This window comes from Pongo abelii, chromosome 3 (assembly GCF_028885655.2).
Source record: "Pongo abelii isolate AG06213 chromosome 3, NHGRI_mPonAbe1-v2.0_pri, whole genome shotgun sequence".
Classification (NCBI taxonomy): Eukaryota; Metazoa; Chordata; class Mammalia; order Primates; family Hominidae; genus Pongo; species Pongo abelii.
In genome coordinates, this window is record NC_071988.2 from 142,554,632 (window position 1) to 142,578,519 (window position 23,888).

At 38.0% G+C, this 23,888-nt stretch overlaps 1 protein-coding gene across 2 annotated transcripts in view; it reads right to left on the bottom strand.

The window, feature by feature from the left end:
- Positions 1-291: 291 nt before the first annotated feature.
- Positions 292-23,888, bottom strand: part of NDNF (neuron derived neurotrophic factor) — a 37,327-nt gene continuing 13,730 nt past the window's right edge. Inside the window, exons 1-4 of one of the 2 annotated variants that reach the window (XM_063723624.1) lie at positions 22,985-23,850; positions 10,261-10,449; positions 4,513-4,637; positions 292-2,335 (exon numbers count right to left, since the gene is read on the bottom strand). In XM_063723624.1, the coding sequence (XP_063579694.1) occupies positions 942-2,335; positions 4,513-4,637; positions 10,261-10,449; positions 22,985-23,061 (1,785 nt within the window). In that variant the 5' untranslated portion in view covers positions 23,062-23,850 and the 3' untranslated portion in view covers positions 292-941. Of the gene's footprint in view, positions 2,336-4,512; positions 4,638-10,260; positions 10,450-22,984; positions 23,851-23,888 lie in introns of those variants that run through there. The other variant, XM_002815100.5, reaches the window with a different exon arrangement.

Below are 23,888 nucleotides of genomic sequence, written 5' to 3' on the forward strand. Positions count from 1 at the left end.
AAAGTGATATATTTTAGGTTATTAAGGACAATTTGTTGAATACTTGTCGAGTTTGTGTTTGGCTTGTCCTATTCTTTTAAAACAAGTCTATTGTAGCTCTCTCAACTCTCCTAACAGCTGGCTCCCATTCAAAGTCAAAAATACAAATTTTAGTAACTATTTCTAATGCCATAGTAACTTTAGAGAGATGGGGCATCCCTTTTTAATTACTAAAAAAGGGTCTGTTTTGGTGCCAAACTACAGAAGGTGCAGTTTTGAGGACAGATTAGAAATTGAATACACCAAGGTAGCTGCTTGGGAAAATGAACAGTATATAATCTAATCTCTTTAATTTTATGTACATGAATATAATGTATGTCAACTTTGTACATGAGATACATATAGTATTTAAACATTTTACTCAACAAACAAGAATTTACAATAGCAATATAACTGACTAGAGGGCTATCCACTTAATAATACTTAGATTAGATCTGTACTTTAATAGGAAAAGAATTTAATAGTTTACAATCATAGAAACACTGACATTTAAAACAAGAATTTATAAAATAATTTATATATATCCTAGCATCTATAGAGAGGAATGATTTGCATTTGTGGGTGTGTGCAATGAATGGCATATTTTAAATTTTTAGGTAATAAAATAATTTAGAAGCAGTTCATGCAGTGGTCAAAGCAAGGAATGGCAAGTTCCTTCAAGAAGCCCTCTATCTTTGACACCAACCAGCATCAGACACACACTAGGTACCATGGGGCACGCTAGAACAAGTCTCCTTCAAGAGTTACTTATATAAACATCAATATACACATGTTGATATCCTTCCTTCCATAGTACAAGTACAGGTCACAACTTCTCTCAGCTGTGGGAGTAGTCAGTTTATACTTAAAGTGATTTAATGTCCTCCTGGAGTTCTACATAATATATCTCTATAAGAAGGTAACTAACAGAACTTTCTAGTTTTCACAACCTTACTCTGATACTTTACAGAGTGCCCCCCGTGTCCTATGACATAAACATCCAGCAGGTAAGATTTGCCAGGCTGAAGACCTTTAATTGTTTCTGTGGTCACTGCTTTCTGCAGGTTTTGACTGTGGAAATATTTACAGAGGACCTTTTCTGACTTCTTCCTTATATCTGGTCCTAGGCATTGGTTTTGCTCTCTTTTCTTCTGGTCTTCATTGTAGTTATCATCCACTTCTTTTTTGTAGATGCAAAACTTGTTCCTTTCCTGAGTGCCTAGCCAAGCCACGGTGGCCGAGGAACAGGTACGGAGCTTGTCAAAGGCTTTGATTCTTGTGTCTTCAGGAAGAGAGGGAAATGACTGCTTAGTAGGCCTTGTGGTAGCTAGAATTTTCAACATAGATGCTCCTTTCTTGTTTCCTTTCAGTCGAATGAGGTATTTTGCTTTAGGTTTTCCTCTAAGCTGAAACTGCTGAATGCCTTCCACATTCTGAGACAGAAGTAGTTTCCCATCTCTTCTCACTTGGATTTGGACAGCATCCAGACAAGAGTGAATAAAGAAGGTGACTTTTTGGTGAGAAGAGACTGGAGCAAACCGTAGAAACTTTGCTCCCTTCCTTTTAACAAATACATCTGTTATCTTCCCATCTTTTAGCTCAACTGTCTTCTGTTTGGCTTCTTCCTTGGTCCTGGCAAAGGTACCTACATAAGCGGTGCTCATGTTGCTGTTGATGTTGACCACAAATACATCAAAGTAGTACTGCGTGTCGGGTTTCAGATCAGAGACGGTGAAGATGTTCTTGTTTCCTATGCAGATTTTCTGAATGTCAACCTTGGGCCTGGAGTAGACATGACGCCCCAGTTTTGGAGAAGGCTTTGCTTGGAAACTGCGCTCTTTACCTAAATTATCAGAAGGAAATCCAAAGTGGGCAAAGTCAAAGGGACTGAAGTCCAGACCAGGTTTCGGTGCCATCATAAAAGCATCATCTGCACTCAGTTTTGCTTCCACTGCACAGAGACTTTTGAAATTATGCTCTTTGTTGATGACCACACAGTACTGAATGGGTTGTTTCAGCAAAGAGGCAGTGGGGCTTGGTTTCCAGGCCAAGGTGACCGTGGTGCGCCCCAGTGAGGTCACATCTACTCTTGGGTCATAGGGTAACTCAGGGTATGGCTGATCAGATTCTGGAGTTGTGGTGGCATATACTTTGAAATGTGTGTCTTTCTCTGTTGAAAGAAGATCCAACTGATATAAACCGGATGGGGAACTAGACGATATAAAATACTCAACATCATTGCCTTTGTAGGAGAATAACTCAGTGCCTTCCTCATTAATGATCTGCTGCTTCTGCTGCTCAAGAGGTTCCAGATCACCTAGAAAATACATGAGAAGCACAGGCTACTGTCAGGGCATACACTGTGGCTTGCCAACCTTAAGTTATTCTTTTATCTTATTTTTTCTCTGTTATGAAAATAGTACATGTTCATAAGTAAAAATATTTATAAATGTCTTCAAGATAATATTTATTTTGACCATTATACATAATGCTCTTATATATGTGTAAGGCTTTTCTGAATTTAAATTATTTCTTCAGAGCAGAATCCAATTAATAAAAATTTTAGGTCAGAGACTGTAAACTTCTGAGACATTATTAATCCTGACTGTCGATCTGCTTACCAAAAGAATTGTATCAGTTTGCATTTGGATGGCCAGCCATTTTGCTAATTTCACAACTGTTAGAAGGACTAGACAATCTGATTAAAATACACAATATAAAGTACCAGTAAGAATGTCTGGCTGGGTGTCATGGCTCATGCCTGTTATCCTAGCACTTTGGCATGCTGAGGCTGTAAGATTACTTGAAGCTGAACCTGGACAACGAAGAGAGACCCTGTCTCTATAAGAAACAAAGACAAAAAAATTAGCTGGGCATAGTGGCACATGCTCCCAAGTCCCAGGTACTTGGGAGGCTGAGGCAGGGGGATTGCTTAAGCCCTGGAGTTCAAGGCTGCAGTGAGCTATGATTGCACCACTATGCTCTAGCCTGGGCAACAAAGCAAGACCCTGTCTCAAAATAAAATAAAATAAAAATAAGAAAAGAATGCTTAAGGTTCAACGTATAGAACGTGCACCCAGGAATAACACAGGAATAGTGTTAAAGCTAAACTAATGTTTTCCATATTTTGTTACTGTAAGTATCAGATATCACACAGATATCAGTGTATAGGTAAGTTTCCAGGGCTTGGTGAATGACTGGGTAGCTACACTGAGAAGAAACCTTTTCCAGCTTATCACTGCAGGTTGAAAGTGAGCTATACAGAATTTCATATTCCTAAACTATGGGATAAACACAATCATCAAACAGATATATTAACATCAAGATTTGGCCAGGTGCAGTGGCTCATACCAGTAATCACAGCACTTTGGGAGGCCGAGGTGGGCGAACTGCTTGAGCTCAGGAGTTTGAGACCGGCCTAGGCAACATAGTGAAACCCTGTCTTTACAAAAATACAAAAAATTAGCTGGGTGTAGTGGCATGCACCTCTGGTTCCAGATACTTAGGAGGCTGAGGCAGGAGAATTGCTTAAGCCCAGGAGGTGGAGGTTGCAGTGAGCCAAGATTACACCACTGCACTCCTAAGCGACAGAGCAAGACCCTGTCCTGAAAAAAAAAAAAAAAGCCCATCAGGATTTGTTTTCTGTATCTTGGTCTCTTTACTCCCCATACACACTTCCATAATTTTCCTAATTGTGATGTTTGCTCCTCTTTATAACTACTATAGCTAGCCTTTATAGATATATATACGTAGTTATATATATATGTACATATATATACATAGTTATATATATGTACATATATATATAAAGACTATATATATATAGTCATTTGTAGGGCACCCATTGCCAAGCATTCACCTTTAACCTATGATGAAACCTTAAAGAGCTTTCAGGGTGCCATACAGACTCTTCTCATTTCTCTTTTATTTTATTTGCTCTCCATCATCTGTCTTCTTTAAATGCTTAGCCCACTCATCCTACTAACTTTGTTTTCATCTTGGCCTTTAACTGCTACTAAATGCCTCTCTGCTTCTCTGTTTCCATCTCTTATTCCCTGGAGATCAGAGGTTCTTAACCTTGGCTGTATATTAGAATCACCTGGGGGGTGTGGCTAAAAATCCCAAAGTTCCGACCTCACCCCATTCCAATCAAATCAGACCTTTGCAAGATCTAGGTATCGGCAGTTTTTAAAGCCCTATACGTGATTAGGATGTTTAGGCAAGATTGCAAACCACAGCCATAGAGGCTAGTCCAAACCTCTCCCCTTCTCCTCAAGCCGTCAGTCCCCGTACCTGTCTCTCCTAACCTTTTATTTTATCAGGATCAGTGTTATCTGATGCCACTCTCCCACTTCCCTTATCTCCGTCTCATACCTCCAGCTTCACTTGTGCACCCATGCTGCCTTTTCTTACTAACACGCAGAAGGCTGTATGTTTCACAAGCATTAAAACCATCCATTCAAAGGTCCGGGGCAGATCTATCCTGCTGCTTACCTGAGCCTTCCCCGCTCGTGTCCTCTGGCAGCTCCTGGAGGCTCAGCTTCCACTCCAAAGGTGCATCACAGGGCGTCACTGTGACTGATAATGGAGTATTGTCTTCTTCAACCACAAAGAAATACCTGTGGGAAAGTGGACCACTTTAGACTGTGGTAATGCTTTCTAACATTTACAATCAAGACTTACCAGAGAAATCATTTGCTTTTAATTTTTTTTCATTTTATAAATTTTATAAAATTTTCATAAAATGTCATTGTATTTTCCCTTAACATAGTATAATAAAATTGGCTATTGGACACAAGACATGATACAGCATTAACTGTGGAAGTCCAACAGCCCCAAGGATCTGCAACCAGATTTATCATCAACAAATACAGTGTGAAATAAAATACACTGAACCGAAAGTATTTTGAGTTAAAAATCAACACTGACCTGTTGTCTGGTATTATTTAACACAGGCCCTGCCATTGCAAAATAAATCACAACCAAGAAATTTCCAGGTTTGTTGCCCTATAGATGCTGTGCTTTCCATACATTTGGTGATAAATTTGTACATTAACTTGAGGGCACTCTGACATAGTTGCAACTATTTCAAAAGAACATTTTCACAGCAACCTAGTTCTAAAGTGTATGTTTGTCTCTGGCAATATAATGCTGTATTCACACTTTTACATTAGTGACTTGTATTCACAGCTTTACTATTTCATATCTTTTTATTTGTTTGTTTTGAGACAGTCTTGTGCTGTCTCCCAGGCAGGAGTGCAGTGGCGTGGTCATAGCTCCCTGCAGCCTCAAACTCCTGGGCTCAAACGATCCTCCCACCTCAGTTTCCTGAGTAGCTGGGACTGCAGGCATGTGCCACCATATCTGGCTAATTTTTAAATTTTTTGGTACAGATGGGGGTCTCACTGTGGTGCTCTGACTGGTCTCAAATTCTTGGCCTCCAGTGATCCTCCTGCCTCAGCCTCCCAAAGCACTGGGATTACAACTGTGAGGCACCATGCCTGGCCCATTTCATATCTTTTTGAATGGCATTATCTAATCACCATTTGAGAAATACTTTAAAAAGTAAAGAGCACTGTGTCAGTCAGTAGAAAGACACATTTCTCTATCACAGGTTCTCTGTGGAATTAAATAAGTTAATTATTTTAAAAGAAAATTTAAAAAATCAAATGTTCTACTCTGTGCTTTCCCCTGAGCCTTTATTGTAATGCCTTAAAAAGAATAAAAATATTGCTTAACTATAGAAATACCATATACTCTTACTCCAAATGACTTAGATGGCTTCATTCAATTATCTTTCAAAACCTATAATCTTGCCAGTGAGGAAAGAGTGGTTTCAGTTCTAGCAAGCCCACAGTTGCTCATTGATTCCATGCAGAGAAAAGCAGGCTTTGCCTCCTGTGGATTGAACCTCCTGGATATCTCTTGCCTTCCTATTCTCTCCATAACCCTGACCAACACTGACCACCAGAGCCTCCGACCCCAGCGGTCTCTTCTGCTGGTTCCTTCTCACCTCCCTGAACTCTAATGTCAGGAGTGAACCACAGGACTGTGCTTGAATGTCTCTTTTCTACCTATGCTCACTCCCTGTGTGACCTCATCCAGGCTCATACAACTAAGGAATTTTTCCCTAAAGCTAAAATCTAAAGCTCCGATAGGACTCTCAACTGGAAATCACATAGTACATTTGCTTTTTTAGGAGATTCCTCTTGCTCCAGTTCTAAGGAATGATTTGGAGATGGTGAAAGTGGATGTATGGGAAACTACTCATTAATTCATCCAACAAACATTCCTTGAGTTTTATTTTAGTCTTTGAGACTAAAGAAAAAGCATCCCTGAAGAAATGACTTTAAATGTGAGTTGGGGCAAAGGAGTTCTTTTCAAGCAGAGAAAACCACATCCCATAGACAGTAGGGTGGGTAGGGTTCAGAAACTAGAGAAGTCCTTTGCGGTTTGAGCACAGAGAGTTAAATGGGTAGTGACAGGACAAGAGACAGGTGAGGTAGGCAGAGGCCCTGTCACTACAGAGGTTTGTGACTCATACATTTAAAGTCATTTCTTCAGGGATGCTTTTTCCAGCTCACTCTGGATCAGGTCCTCTTATGCATTCTCAGAACATCCTATACTTTTTACTTTTGGGCACTTATTGTTACTTGTGACTATATAATTGTATTATTATTTGATTAATGTCATTTTCCTCACAAGGGCCCTGTTAGGGTTCATTTATCAGGCCTTTGTATTCTTAGCAATTAGCACAGATTTCTGCATGTATGTACTTGATCAACATTTTAAAATAATTGAATTACTGAATGAGTAAATAAAACCTAAGAATCCTAACACCACACTTCTTGTTCTAGCCTGGTTCGTATACCTAGAATCTCCTTCTATCTGAAGACATAGAATCTGAATTGAAATATAAGTACTTCCCCCCAGTCGCCACCATTCAAAGATGCTTTTGGAGATGGAGAATGGGAGTGGGGCAGTGGGCGGACAAATAAAGTTAAGACCCTATAAATGCAAAAGCAACTTATTCATATAACAATAAAGTTAAACAATCATCTAGACAAAATAGATGATTGAATTGTTTATTGTATGGAAAGTTTAATATACCATAAGCATTCCTGAACAGTGTCGGAATTTTTAATTTTTAATTTAATTTAATTTTTAATTAAAAATTAAGACTGCTTAATTTTTAATGCAGTCTACTTTTTGTGAGTAGAATTTTGTCCCTTTGGCCAGATTGCATGAGAGTTATTAACCACATAAACACAATTGAACCTATCTATATTACAAAGAAATAGTTACAACAATATAACTAGTTTGGCATCATTTAAGTAAAAGAGTGTTCAAAACTTCTTGTTTGATTTTAGGTTTTATGTGAATAGCAGAGCTAACCAACGTCACAGAAGAAAACAATGTCCAAGTTTGTCTATTATCTTCTGTTCTCATTTCACACAAGGAAGTAGTTTATTTCTCAAACTGTGTCTTAGTAACTTAAACATAGGTCATAGGTGAGCAATTACAAATAAAACAATGCTTTCATTCCACAAGATAATGATTATGCATATAAAGCAGCAGGGAGTCCCTCTAAGTCAACATTTTCATATGGAAGCACTTATGATGAGGGATAAATGATAATTTGAATATACTTAACAATTTGACAGATATTTATTGTCTACCATGCACAAAGCAACTGTAGAAGACAGTGACAATCAGAGATGACAGGACATAATCTACATGTTCGAGATATTTACTGGCTAGTGAGGGACACAGAAAGGTAATTAATAACTAAGGAAACACGGCTCAAATTATAGTGCCAAAGCTGAGGGATAAGCACACCATGAGCCATTTAGCCTTTGGAATTTACGTATAAACATAAGAATAATTAATGCATTTGCTGTCTTTTTAAATTTACTGCTGTGCAACTTTATCTGGAATTTCTTTTTTTAGTTGGAATATCAACAACATCTATGTGTGCTTGTCATTGCATATTTCACCCCTAGAAATGAAGTTTCTACTTGTGGCTATAATCCTTTACTAGTATAAGTCTGCTTTTACTAGTGTATGTTAACATTTTTCCCTATTGTGGATACCAAGGGCCTCAATAATTATTGGTGGAAAAAAGATAAATATAAAGAATGAATAAATGAAAGAAATAAAAAGAGAAAACGTTGTTTTATAATGTCTCATAATAAAAACATGGAGCTTCACTTTAAAAGTCTAATTTCTAAAACAACTCTTACAGGCAAAACTTATTTAATTTTTAAGAAACTGGAAGACTAAAAAAAGATGAATCATTTAATTAAGTGATTGGATTACATAATGCGGAATGCTGTATTTAAAGTATACTGCAAAGAAGGCAGTGCACAAGTGCATTTGGGAAATGAAAGTAATTTCTACAGAAAAATTTTGATTTGATTTCACTCACACGTAAATTTCAAAGGACAAAATAATATGAAAAGCCAAATGTGCTCAGCAAGAACTCAGTTAATAGTTAAGATTAACTTGAAGTATTAGGATTGCTTTGTATGCCTTTTACTGTTTTCACAGACTCAATTTTAGTCAGGACCAAGAGAGCAAGTTCCTTCAATGTAATCATCCTTTCCTTTTCTGCCTTCACTCTCATGAATGTCATTTAAAGATTCAAAACTATTTTATATGTTATTGACAAGTCAGTTACTCGTCTAGTGTGTTCATGCAAACAAATAATTTTACTCGAGCAGTGCCGAAATGATATCCGAACAATAGTTCACTCCAGTTAATGTAGGAAAACTGATCACCTACCATCATTTTGATTAACCAGATGGAGATACGACTGGGCCATTCAGTGGAAGGGGTTCAGACCACCACCTTCCATGATTACTGTTAATCAAAACTGAAAAGATGACTAATGATCTGATATACCTCAATCTCTAGAAAATGGGTTATTGATGTTCTGAAACAGTTTAATCCTTTGGAATTTCACTGTATCCCAGGTTAGAAGGAGAAACTGGTTTGGAAATATAATTATCCAAAGATTAACTGTGTGTGCTACACTTACAAAGGGAGAAAAGAGTTTGAGCACTACAAAATAGGTAACTTTAAATGTAATTAATTTATAACATTATTTATTTTATATATATATATTTTAAAGGTCAAAATATTTAGAAACTTTATGTGAGCCAAATCTGTTGATGTTGGAGTAAAGGTAAATAAACTGTGTCAGTTTTTATGACTGTTTAGTTTGATTCTCTCAGAATATGATAATATTTGTTGAAGAAATATTATACTCATAAAACATAATGCATTAAGTGTGGTGTCTCATGCCTGTAATCCCAACAATTTGGGATGCTGAGGCAGGAGGATCACTTGAGCTCAGGAGTTAGAGACCAGCCTGGGCAACATAGTGAGACGCCATCTCTACCAAAAATTTAAAAAATTTGCGGGGCAAGGTGGCACACACCAATAGTCCTAGCTATTCATGAGGCTGAGGTGGGAGGATTGATTTATCCCAGGATGTTGAGGCTACAGTGAGCCATGATCGTGCTACTGTGCTCCAACCTGGGCAACACAGTGAGACCTTGTCTCAAAAACAAAAACAAAACTTAATGCAAACTCTTCAAGAATCATACATATTCATGAACATTGATTCCATTTTAATCCTACAGAATCCTTCTTAGAAATATCCTACTGTACTGAGGCTGGGCACAGTGGCTTACGCCTGTAATCCCAGCATTTTGGGAGGCCGAGGAGGGCGGATCACAAGGTCAGGAGATTGAGACCATCCTGGCTAACATGGTGAAACCCCGTCTCTACTAAAAACACAAAAAATTAGCCGGGCGTGGTGGCAGACGCCTGTAGTCCCAGCTACTAGGGAGGCTGAGGCAGGAGAATGGCATGAACCCAGGAGGCGGAGCTTGCAGTCAGCCGAGATTGTGCCACTGCACTCCAGCCTGGGCAACAGAGTGAGACTCTGTCTCAGGAAAAAAAAAGAAATATCCTCCTGTACTGAAAAGAAGAAAATAATCATTCCGAAATGCAAGCATTGCCTCCTACACCCAAAAGGAGATGACAATCAGCAAGAATCAAATAGCCTCTATTTCATAATTAGAAGTTGCACTGCCATGTTCCCCCTTACAGAAAATTGGTAATGCCATTCATAGGCTGATTTGTAAATTATCTAAACTAAGTCTAAAGGTTACTCTCTTTTTTGGAGGCATCCTTTGTGAGCTTTTTAATAAGAAAATACTGCAGGGAGAATACCTTTTAGGTGTATCTCTAAAGAGATAACTGCTAATTTCAGCTCCATCTGGAATTACTGACGAATCATGAAAAAATGCCTTGTCCCGGATCTGCATCTGAAAAAGTTCCTCATCCCGGGTGGGTAACTTCTGGGTCCTTGAGCTGAGTGGAAACAGGAGCCACAGCAGACACCAGTGGAGCGGCACCATCCTGAGGCAATAGAAATGACTACTTTATTAGTTCTGCAGGCAGACACTCAGGCAAGTCACAGATTTTTCTAAAGGGTTAACACTATTTTAGCTTTGATGGAAATTTAGGGACGCATCATGTATTTTGGATACATACACATGATCTTGAAGGCAACTTTACTATATTTTTTCTTCAAACATTTTCACGATGTTGAGAATAAATTCACTAGAATTTCAGACATTAAAAAGATTTTGAAATGAAAATACTCTTGCTGCATTAACTTCTCTGGGTATCCAGAGAGAAAATCCTCACTTCATTACAGCAGAAGCCCATATGGACATTGTAGATAACACTATATCAATGTCTCAAAGCTTGCACGAAAATAATCTCTTAAGGTCAGTTCTCTGAACTACTATAAAAGTTATACCAGTGGTTGATTGGTATCATTGCTCAGCAGTCAAGTTGCTAATTGCTGATATGGTTGACCTATTACATTTAACATAAATCACAGAGACTCATTGAGAACCAGAAAATTATCACTGCTCAATTATTTTTATTCTTCCCTAAAATCTGACTAGGGATTATACATATATAACTCTCTATATAATATTATGCCTTTTCCAAGATCAAATTTTCATAAGTCAGGGATTTTTATAAATCATAAAGTTCATCTCCTTCACAGATTAAGCAATTTGTCCAGAATCACAAGATGAGTTATTTGTTGATGTCTAGTTGTTATCGGGTACCAGAGTCTTCAACACAACGTTGACATATACACCTCTATCATTTTAGAAAATGGGCTTGAACCTCCACTCACACATCAAGCCAGAAAGATGTATATTTAGCATTTGTCTTAACCTCCAGCAGAGTACTTTCACTGATTTACATTTTGGCATTTGTCACTGACTTTCATCAAAGATCCTCTAAGTAATGATGGATCATTCTCTACTGCACATTGCTGTAAGGGTGTTGTCAAAGACACTGTCTTCCAATGTCTTGGTGTTCCCAACAGGAAACCCCAGGTAGGCAAGTTCCTTGACATGACAGGTCTCATGAAAAAACTTTGCTTTCTCTGACCATTTGGTACATTTTTTTTCTCACAGAAAGAAATATGTAAAGAATTGTTTTCCTTTACCTCTTTGACTTAACATACATCAGGGAATTAAAGCATTAGAGAAATATAGTGTTTTTACATTGAAGTACTTTAAATAGCAAATACTTGTGATAATTCAAGATGAAGTGAATAACAGTTTTATTTTTAAATAGACATTACTATAATCAACCTCTACTTAAAACATCATTCGATTTTAATTTTATCTTTCTTTGAATGCTATCAAAAATAGATTCAGATCACGAAAATATATAGTTTGAAAGAAATAAGCATTCTCTTTTTTACAATGTGGACATGAGAGTTGGATTTTTCACAACGAGCTTGTGCAAAAAGCATTTTACTTTTTTCCAAATATTCTTTTCTGCTCTGCGTTCTGTGGGTTTCCATACAAAATATCTGCGGTGATTTAGAGCTACTATGTGCAAAGCACTGTTCTAAGTTCACGAGTTGCATTACTACTTTTAGTCCTCACAATAAGCCTGTGAAGTAGCTGCTATCCTATGCAAAAATAAAACTCCATTATATAAGCAGAGAAAGGATACAAATACAGGTGGATCTGACTGCAGAGCCCAATGTTCATCCTCTGTAATATCTCTCCAGAAAGCCATAACAACTTATTATGAGGCTTTTCTTTCCCACTCTTATTTCTTAATTGTATTGCAAGTGTAAGAAAATTCAACTGAGAGCTAAGAAACTTGATGTTTAGTTTCAGTTCCTAACTAGATGTGTGATCTTAGGCAATTCACCTAGCCACTCTGGACCTCAGTTTTTTGAAGAGTTTGGATGGGTGATCTCTAATGAGCAATGCTTCTGTGACTGAAATAAACTTTTCTTCCTAACAAGCTGGTAGTTTAAGAATAAGACCAGGCCTTCTTAAGTTGCATGAAGTAATCTCTCCCTCAGATATCCAGATGATTGTCAAGGAGAAATCCAAAAGAACTTGGGGATGTCAGTGGGAGCTCATGAGAGCTGCTAACAGTAGACAAGGGCTATGTTTGCAAAAGATGGCTGGATGGATCAAAATCAAGACTAGGCTGATCTAATCTAACCAAGCAAGGACATGGTGGACTGACCTGAAGGGGATCTCCCTCACCGCTCTCTGTCCCTCCCCTCTGCTCCTCTCTTGTTTGGAGCTAACAGAAACTGAAAATCCAAATGGCATTTGCTATGCTGCCTCTGTTTAGAAATGCCATAGACATGCCACATACAATTCTACCAGTTTATTTCTCTTTGGAGTACCATCCCCAAAACTTGCCTTGTGAGAACAGACGAGGCCAACTAAAGAAGAAAATCTCTTTAGAAATAGCTAGAATTTAGCTTTCCATACTGGTTAGAAACTTATAGCAAACATGCTATCAGAGCACTTGAAAGCGAGATACACAGGCATATTTGCCTCAGAGCCACTCAAGGCTTACCTCCTTAGGCCCCATGTTTGCCCACAAAGCTGTCAACCACAGTGCCACAGTATGACTTAGCAGGACAAGCTGCCTAAAGACCCAGGGTATCTGGGATATTTAGGTCAGCCTGAGTTGGAAAAATAGTGTTGATTGATAGGAACTTTCCCTGCATCCTCAACTGCCCTAGGAAAGAACTCTCTTTTTATTAAATCAGATACTTATAAAAAATGAATTCTGGCTGGGCACAGTGGCTCACGCCTGTAATCCCAGCATTTTGGGAGGCCAAGGCGGGTGGATCACGACGTCAGGAGTTTGAGACCAGCCTGGCCAACATGGCAAAACCCAGTCTCTACTAAAAATACAAAAATTAGCTGCGTGTGGTGGTGGGCACCTGTAATCCCAGCCACTTGGGAGGCTGATGCAGGAGAATCGCTTGAACCCAGGCAGCGGAGGCTGTAGTGAGCCAAGATCACGCCACTGCACTCCAGCATGGGCGACAGAGCCTCCGTCTCAAAAAAAGAAAAAAATAATTCTGAGATAAAAACAATATTAATAAATTTTGTTGTATACATGCCACATGCCAGGCATTCTTCTAAGTTCTTTAAATATATTATTTCATCTAATGCTAGCAACAACACTATAATGTAGGCACTATTCTTTTTTCTCATTTTAAAAATGATCAAAGTGAGACTTAGATAAGTAAGGTCATACAGTAAATACTATCTGATGTAAAAAATATGAACTATTTATTATAGGTGGCTTAAAATATGGTTAATCTGATTATTATATATTCTCCAGTTCAGTTACTTAACAAATTAATATTAGTAAACAAATTTAAGTTATAGGATTATGCAGAGTAAGTGCTGGGAGGCAATTCTCCATGGGTCTCTTGTGTTTGCTTTTGCAAGTACTTGGGAGCAGAAGTAGACTGCTTTTGTTCCACATTATCTTTTCAAGGATATTTGTATTGTGAGCAGTCTTGGCAGATAAAGCCTCTGGAGCAAAGAGCAGGCATGGGTGGCTACCACCCATTATAAAAGATTTTAGGTCCCTAAATTCAGGGATCTTCTCCTGTAATAAAATCCAAACACGGCCTAGTGCCCGCTGGCCCTCTTTGCATCATCCTGTGGGAAGTGGGGGTCAGGGAGCCAATGGAAGAAAATAATGATACTCTGCCTGAATAATACATCGCTCTGAGTAATAAAGTCCTTTGTCTCTGACCCAGGAGTATCTTCCCTTCTTCTAGCACCCATGAAACTATGACAGACTAATTTATTAGCTTGCAAGTGAGCTAAAATCTCAAGTCTTTCATAGTTTTTGACACTAAGCTTCTATTTATTAAACTATTTTACTGGTTTACCTACTTTATTGGCTCAGGTAGATATTTTTAGACGATCACCAATAGATAACGGACTGAAACTTTATCTTTTGCTTTATCAAAAACATCATATTTCCCAAACTAAAATTCCATCAGGCCACATTTTTTGTTTCTGAAACAGTTTTAACCATCTCAATTGCTATGCCAATTATGGGCAAAACACATTTTTCAAAAAAGTTTTAAAAGTTAGTATGGACCCCAAACACAGGAATTTATACTCTGTCAGATTCTGGTTCTACAAATATTATCTAATAACATGCAACTACTGTTGGGGAAAAACTTAAATATTAGGGAGCATTGATAGCTTGTTCAATTTGGTCAGGTTACAGGCAGAAGTTAAAATGTATTTACAAGAAGCACTGAATATAGCTAATCAAAAAATGACTGTGTAGATACATTGTATATATTTTTACAACTTATATTTACTGATAAAAAATTGAAGCTTTACATAGATATTATTTATATGGTGGTTTTAAGATTTTACACATTTTCCCCTAACAATAAAATGTCCTGTCTCAGATATACAGTTTAAGAATTAGTCATTGAGAATAAACAAATGAAAATTCATTCTTGTTAAGCATTAAGCCTTAAATTGCTTTATAAGAACAGACTTTTTTTCTAAGATTACAAAAGTGCCCTCTAATAGCATAACTTTTCCTCTCATTTCTTTTTGTTACTTCTAGGTAGGCAGAGCTTATCTAGACTTAAACTTTACATTAAATAACATCAATCAGAGTTTCACTTTAAGCACTGTTTCTTTTTTCATGGCCATCTGGTGGATGATGTAGGAAATGTGTTTGCACAGCAACAAATCTTGCTATCTTTCTACAATTGAGGCTTTAGTTCAAACATAAGTTGAAAGTTGCTAGGATAATTCCAAATATTTTTATTTTGCTAGGCAGATCAACTTGGTTGCACAGTATCCACAACCCAGAAGAACTTGGTGGTGTTACTCTGTTACTGAAAAAATTGACTTTGTTTCAACTGAAAAGTTCTAATGAATAAAAGATATAGATGCAATCTATAATTCTGCTATTTTTGTGTTGTCAAAGGCCTTCTTCATATTCGGCACAAGTCCTCAGATCCTGCTAAAACTAAGGTGAGAAAATAAAAATGACCTAATGATTTGATACAACTCAATCTTTAGAAAATAGACTGTTGGTGATATGAGATTTTTCTTTGGAATGCCAATATCCTACAGGGGAAATAAAATTGTCCAAAAGTTAACCATATAGTCTATACTTACAAAGGTAGAGACAGGTTTGGATAATTCAAAGTAAATAACTAGTTTATATGGTGTATGAATATATACACACACATATTTTTAGATAAAAAATGTGGAAACATTATGAGTTCAATCAAATGATATTGGAGTTAAGTCAAATGAGTAGTAGTCCCCAAAGAGGAAACTTTTAAATATAAAAATGGAACACCTGCTGCCCACTTTCTGGTGAGCAGGTAAATACTATACAACCCAAGAGATATGGAGAAGGGATTCTTTCTAATGTTTTAGGACTATGGTGATGGGAACTTGCTTCTCTCCTTCATCTCCTCCAGTTTTAAAGAAAATGTCAGTGAATAGATTTAAAGCGTTTTTATTGTTCTGCAGGGAGTAGGGAGTGGAGCAAATGATGGATAATTGAACATGTACAAACAATTCTAAGCCTTTCTTTAGCATTAATTTAAACTTCATATTCTATGGAACTTTTAGATAAAATATACTGTCCAACTGACCTGGCATATCTTTTTCCCACAAACCTGTGGAAATGCTTGTGAATTATAAAACGGTCAATGGTAAGCAAAGTAAAAATTTAAAGGGAGTTTGAGTAATTCATTTTATCAATTAAATACCCAGAATTACCTCTCTCATCACAAAAAAGCACAACATACCCTACAAAAATTCAACTTGCCCCACAATGTCTATAGCAGTTCCACTGCTGTCATTTTGCAAAATTTATCTGCAATTACATAAGATCAACTAGTCAATTTACCCATCTGGGTTAAACCACTGGTTCAGTTAGTTAACATTTATTATTTGAAATTGTATGAACAGTGATAAGAAATAAATCTGGCCAATTTTTTTTTCTTAAAAATCCATTAAATGGTTTTACCACATAAAACAATTAAGACATTTAAGAGCAGACTCTTATTTCAACCACTAGAAAGCTTGTCTTTAATATTTATAGACTGCTATTTGGCTATATTATCTGAGCAATTCAAACAATTGCAAATCTGGTAGATAGAAAGTTCTTTTGGGCTTTCATGTAAAGGTCCAAGGCTCTCAAAATAGAAGACGTGATATAAATTAAGGCACTGTGACCTTTCTCATCACTGTAGCTTCCTCAGAACAGCAGCCAACAGCTTTACCTACCTGTGATAATATGATCAAAACAAATTTCTCCATCCCTCTATCACCAACAAGTTCTTTGCAGAAATGTATAAATGTAGTTGTGAAAAATGTCATCAAGCTCTTACACACTTTATATATTATAAAATTTAAGATCAGATTCATCAGTATAAATATAACATAAAGTATAAAATTTGAAAAAACATATAGTATCACTGAGATTCGCTTAAAAATTATCTAATGTGCCTGATCATGTGCAGGACAGGAAGTTGAAATACATTTACAATGACAAAAAAGGATGGGCATTCTGATTTACTTGAAGCAAATGTATCGAGAATAAATGGAATGTAATGTTTAATTAAAGAGAGTGGAAAGTGCATGATTATAATTTGGCGAGAATAATTTCAAGGAGTGGTCTGCCACAGAGATTTCTGTTATTTTCTTTTCCTTTCTAAGTGCAAATATTTAGTCTTTTAAATTTCTATTTTTAAACTCAAGGGCATTTGTTTTTGTTTGAATCATCTATGTCACATTTGATAATAAATCTGAAGCATTTGGTCTAGGTGTAAGAAAAAAATATATAGCTTTGTTAGGGGAAGACCCGTGTGTCTGCCATGAATTGCTGGGCAGCAAGCGAAGGGGACTGTACACTTTAATACTGAATGTCCACCATGTGCCAGCGTGGATGTACGGATTCCTTCGAGGTAAAAATGCAGCAATCAAAAGTTGAATTCCCAAAAGGTGTTTTATTTTGTTTTCTTTTGCAAACAATGAAAATGTCTGAAGTTAGTTGTTCTTAAAAATCCAAATCTGTTAAAAATTTGAAGGAAATACAGCATATTATGGGCTGACATTTCCATACCTGAAAAGGGAGAAATAAAGCAGATGGAAGTAAGGGATTCCTCTGGTACATGCTAGGTGAGCTCTCACTCTGCGATAACATGCCAACTTCTACCCAGCCCAACGAAGTAGAGCCGACATTATGTACAGAACTCGTGCACTAAAGTTCTCTAAATGCAGGCTGTCAGTACACAGTGGCATGATTATTAAGGGTTTTAGAGTTCATTATGCAAATAACGTACAGATTAGGGACCTGCACATGCATTTCAACTGCAATGATTCCAACCTCCCTTAGCACTTCTCTAAATGACTGCCAACTTTCCTTCTGGAAGGAAATTAAATTAATATAAAAAAGCAATGTGAAATTAAAACATGCCAAGGATTCGAATAAAGTTTCCATTCTGTCATGCACTCCCTCTGAGTCTCATGATGCAGAGTTCCTAACAGGGGTAACGTTAGGGCATTCTAATTTAAAAGATGGCCAAGCCTACACAATCAGAATCACTTCAAAGAGGATCAGATTTTAAAGTAAGTAATCTTGTATTCCCATCAATATTAATGCCAATGAGAAGAATAATGAATAATAGAACTGGCCGAAATAAATGTCTCATAGATAGGAGTAGTCTGTAATTCAGGAAGCCAGACCCATTTTAATAAAGAAAGGAGTAGAACTGTTAAAATATATCAGATGAGTGGTTAGAAGATATGACAAAGTTCAAAAGCAGTGTATGGGAGAATGCAAAGAAAAACTGCAACAAAATACTAAATACCTTCTTCCTATCAAAATGTCCTCTATATGTGAAACTGAGATAGCTGGGATAACTTCCACTGTCTTAGGTGATGCTAATGATTCTTAGAATAATGAAAGCCCCAAAGGAAGGAATAATATGCTTGGTTGCTTTTCTTGCTTTTGTTTGGCAACTAAGCCTTATTTCCTGTTGATCTGCAACAAAATGAAAATGACTTCCTGTGCAACATTCCCCAAAGCAGTTTACAAACTGCATACCTCATTCTCTACTGAAATTTAGCTAAGATAGAGCATGGCAGCACGTCAGTAGCATTCAGCAACAGCACATATCAGCCTGGAAGGTGAGGCATGAATTGTTGTGGTCAATAAAAAAATATTGAGTCACTGCAGTGTGTAGCACCATAAAAATTTGATTTTTTATAGCCATTTATCCAAGAAGTTAACTCTTCAGTAAGTCACTCCATGGATTTCTTAGGATACCAAGACCTAAATATGACCAAAAGAGCAAAAAATGAAGAGAATAAGAGTTTGTCAAGTATCGATGTCATACTCCAAACTCAACTGGGTAATGTGAGGTCTGAAAAAATATATATCTTAGGAACTTATAATCTATTTATGGGGCAAAATGTACCTGCCCAGCCAACAGAGTCCAATGTCAGCATTTCCACTCATTCATTATTTTTTTAATTCAATATCTATATAATACGTTTTTGCTACATGCCAGGTACTCTTCTAGGAACAGTGGTGACCTCAGGAAGTGAGTGTTCTAGTGGGAGTGACAGGCAACACAAAAACAGATACACAAGAAAACACTATTGCTGCCAGCTATGCTAAAAATTAAAATAGGCTTCTGTGAAAGACAGTGTGGTAATGGGCATTTTAGATTGAGTATTTAGAGAAGTTTTCCTCGAGGAGATGACATTTATGCTGTCATCTGAATGATAAGAAGAAGCCAATGAAGCAAATAAATGTCAGGAGAAAAAGCATTCTGGGCAGAGAAATAGCTGATGCAAAGGCACTGAGGTTGCACTAAGCTTGAGGTATTGACAAAAGGAAAGGACATCAGTGTGGAACAGAGTGGGTGAGGGAAGAATGGAAGACCAAGTGCCGATCACATAGAGATTTACATCCATATTAAGGGGTTTGGATTCTGTTCTAAGTGTGTTGGAAAGACCCCCGTCGCCAACTTTTTTGAGACAGGGTCTTGCTCTGTTGCCAAGGCTGGAGTGCAGTGGTGCAATCATGGCTCACTGCAACCTCTACCTCCTGAGCTCAAGAGATCCTTCCACCTCAGCCTTCTGAGTAGCTGGGACTACAGGTGTGTGCCACCTTACTCAGCTTGGTTTTTTTTTTTTTATTTTTATATAGAAGGGATCTTGCCATGTTGCCCAGGTTGGTCTCAAACCCCTGGGCTCAGGTGATCCTTCCGTCTTGGCCTCCCAAAGTGCTGGGATTACAGGCATGAGTGGAAAGCTCTTTAAGCATGGAAAGGCCGTGAAGTGATCCATGCTTTTTTAGGAATAACCCTGTCTATTGTGTAGAAAATTGATTTCAGAGAAGTGGTAGTTTTAAAAGCAAAAAACAACTTCATCTTTGTGAAACAAAAAGATCAGATGAAGGCTACTGCACTTGTCCATGGTAGAGATGGTGGTTTTTTCAACTTTGTAGAGGAGATGAGGAATAATGGAAAAACTGGGGATATGCTTTGCAGTTGGATTGTCAGAATGTGCAGGTAAGTTGGAGGAAGGAAGTGAGGAAAAAAGAGGACTAAAAAATAACACATTGATTATAGGAACGTGCATATGATAAAATGACAAACAGAAAGTACTGCAAAGGTGGAAGAAATGAGAGAAATAAATTAGTCAAGCAGAATTTTTCAGGTGGCATCAAATAGCCTGAATAGCTGTCTACCTTAGATGCAATTTTAAAAACTGGTTATTATATTTAAGAAGGTATTAGAAGAGAGGAGAAAAAGAGGAAGGCATTCTCTTTAAATGATGAGAAACATAAATGAGGAAAGGCTACAGTGGAAATTAGTAGGAGGTGTGGCTAAAAAAATAAAAAGACTGATTTCAATTATCATGGTGGGAAATGGGATCTGTTAGATACATGATGGTTGCAGAGACATATTAGAGAAAGGCAATACATACACACATGCACACACACACACACCCCAGCAGTTGCTTCTTTGAACTTAAATTTTAAGTGAAGGGATGCATATTATTTGAGGCCAACCCATTTGTTAAAGGTACCCAGAGGAGAAAGAAGTCCAAAGGCAAATTTTCGTCCTGGAAAGTGGTTGTTGTGGTAAATGAGCAGGAAACAGAATTAAGAAAGACAGATACAGAAGGTATGAAGAAAATCTGACCAGAAAATATTACTATTTGGTATATGTGACCAGACCTCTTCATAAACTGTATCCAAACAGATAGGCTAAATAAAACCTGTGAACCTTCCTATAAACTCACACCTGCCAAATACCATATAACTTATGCTACTGGGCACTTATTTGGAAAGAAGCACCATCCCTGGAGGAATTCTAAAGGCCATGGAATAATCCAGAATGTAGCGAACTACACAGGCACCAGCAGGGAAGTGGCAGATGGTGAGCTCAGTGAAGAAAACACAAGGAGGGAATTGACTGCAGTCACCGAGACAGTTGAGAAAACCAGGCTAGAGAGAGTAAGGAAGTGACTGGCAGTGTCTTCAGGATGGACACCAAGCTTTGATGTATAATACTCTACAGGGCAGGTCAGCAATCTTTTCATACATTTTGCAATACACATGTTAAATGCTCACTAAATACTGATGGATCAAATCGGACCATCACTATCTCTTCTGAATTGAGATAACTACTGGTTTTGTTTGCTAGTAACAGCAAGGATAAAACTGAAAGACTAAAACAGAATACTACAGCAAGAAAAAAAGATTCTAAAAAACTATCAATCATTTCATTCAGGCACGACCTTGAATTTTTGTATATTTTCCATCTATCTCAGGCCATATGTACTATCTTCTTAAAGGATCTTAAACATTCAAAAGGTTTTTCTAGTTCTACTCACCATATTAACAAGACAAGGTACCTAACATGATTCAAGTTCAAAGATGTTTGTGTTCTTATAACAAACCTGGTTTTAAAAACTGCCTTGGTGATTCTACTGGCAATGTCTGTTAAACACATGGGTTGCATCCTCCCTAAAGTTTCCATCAAAGAAATCTTTTATAACCCAGCTTTCAGTGATGTAGTAAGCGATACCCACCAATAAGGCAGTGATAACAGAAAAAGAGCAAGTGTGGTGAGATTATGGAGTGGGTAATTCCACAAATATAAGTAGGGCATTTACTGTGTACTAGGCACTGCCTGACGTGCTGCGAATAAGGCAGCGAACAAGATGTGTGAAGATCTTGAGCTCGCAGAGCTTATACTCAGTGGATAAGAGGGATGAAAAACAAGTAAAGAACAAAGTATAATTAATATAATGATCCTAGAGGGCACTCTAAAGAAAATGATACAGGCTAAGGGACTAAAGAGGACCTGTAGAGAGGTGAAGGCTGGGGAAGAAGGGGCCCTTCTAGGCTAAGCAGTCAAGAAACCCTCTCTGAAGAAGGAATATTTCAGCAAGGGCTCACATGAAGAGTAAGCCATACAGAGTCATGGGATTTTGGAACCAGAAGGGACTTTTAACAGATGAGAACACTGAGGAAGAGACAGCAGAAAGACAAACACTGGTCTCCCAGGCTTCGCACCTGGGAACCTGCCTCATCTGAGTTAACTGCAACCATCAGCCACTAAGAGGGACACGCTGCCAAGCCACAGGGACTGGAAGACAGGCACTGGCTCACCAAGACCCAGCAGTCAGGTCAGGTGAGGAATAACAACTGGCTAGCGTTAAACCCAGGGAGGACACCAGATGCTCCGATGTCCATTATCAGATGAGACAGATTAGAGGCTCTCCGGCTGGCCCAGCCAGTCCCCGTTGTCAGCATGGTTTTAGGGAAAGGAACTTGGAGCTCAGCAACATAAAGGCATATCTGACAAAGCCATTCCACTGAAGGAAGCAGTTTGAAAGGTAGGAAGTGTTCCCACAGAGGGAGGATGATTCCTGACTTTCCGGAGTGAGATACCCAAAACAGAGTGCTATAAAATCTCCGGAGAAATTCTTAATAGGATTGCGACAGTGTGGTGTTTACTTAGATGGTTTGTTATCTGAGCTCTCCCTGTACACTGTCAATAAGTCAACCAGTGTTTATTAAGTGCCTACTGCAAGTCTCCTGGGAACCTCAGAGGCCAATAAGGTGGAATTACAGTCCTCTGGTGAAACCAAAGACTTTGTTTCTTATGTTACTTTCTCGTCTCACTTGAATTATAGTTATTTTTATATTTTTCTTGTCCCTATAAAAAAGCTCTTCATGGGGCTTGTATAACACAAGTTTATGAACAAAAATTACTTTTTACTCCCCTTTATATTCCCTACATAGCTGTTTTTAGTTTTCTTGTATAAAGTAGGCATTAGATAAATATTTGCTGAATTATACTCTTTTCAAGAAGCTAACAGCAGACAGCAAAGCAATCTGAAATATCTCCCATCAGAAAAATTCCCAAGATTTCTGTATTGTGCAAAGAAGTTAGGGGCGGCTATTTACCAAACCCTCAAGGCTAATTCTTAGCTTCAAATTCGTTCTTCTGAAGCCCAGGCACCTAACCCTCAAGAGTGTAAAATAACTCAGCGGACACCTCTGCGAGCCAGACTTGAAAGTCAGGCTTGAACTTGAATCTGGGCTCCACTCCTTCCTCTGCCAGAATGCTTCCATGCCACTGTGACTGTGGGCAGATGATGCAACTGCTCCGAGCCTCGGTGTCCGTGTTTGTTGACTGAAGTGAACAGTAGGTCCTGACGAGGCGGCTGAAGCGTAAACGAAGATGCTGCATGAAAATCAGGACGTGCCAGTGCAGCAGCACAATCTTTCCAATTACGAAACTAGGGACTTCCATACTATCTGACTTTTCAATCCCCATGTCCTACTAATCCTCAAATCCTGCCACTCTACTTGCTGCGTATTCTCCCAAATTTGTTCTCTTTTCTATCCAAATTGCCAATGTCTCAAATTATCCACTTATTGCGTCTCACCTAACTGCTCTCATACCCATTTCCAACATCTCTCATTCATTTTCTACAGTACTGACATTGGCAACTTTACAAACAAAAATCTGTTTCACTCTTCGAAAAAATTAAAAGTCAGATGGCTTCCCATTACCCAGAGGATGAAGTCTACGGCCCATGAGGTCCTTCACTCTCAAGCCCTGCACTCCGTCACACTCATTTCCTACAAGCTCCTCACCCTCTGCTTCATATTCCCAGCAAGTGCCTCTAGCCTGGGTACAGGCCACTTCTTTTGCTAGGATGCCTTTACTGCCTCTCTGGGTGGCAAATGTCTACTCATTCTTTAAGACTCAGTCCTCAACAATGACAGAGAAATTTGGCTGTGCTCTTTTTTATGCTCATATTTCTATTGAAGACCATCTTAAATTGTTTGTACACATTCTGGAGTTTCCTAAGGGTAGAAAAGGAATCCTACATATATCTACAAGTACTATAACTGATAGATAGTACTGACCACAGAGCCCAACATTAAGCAGA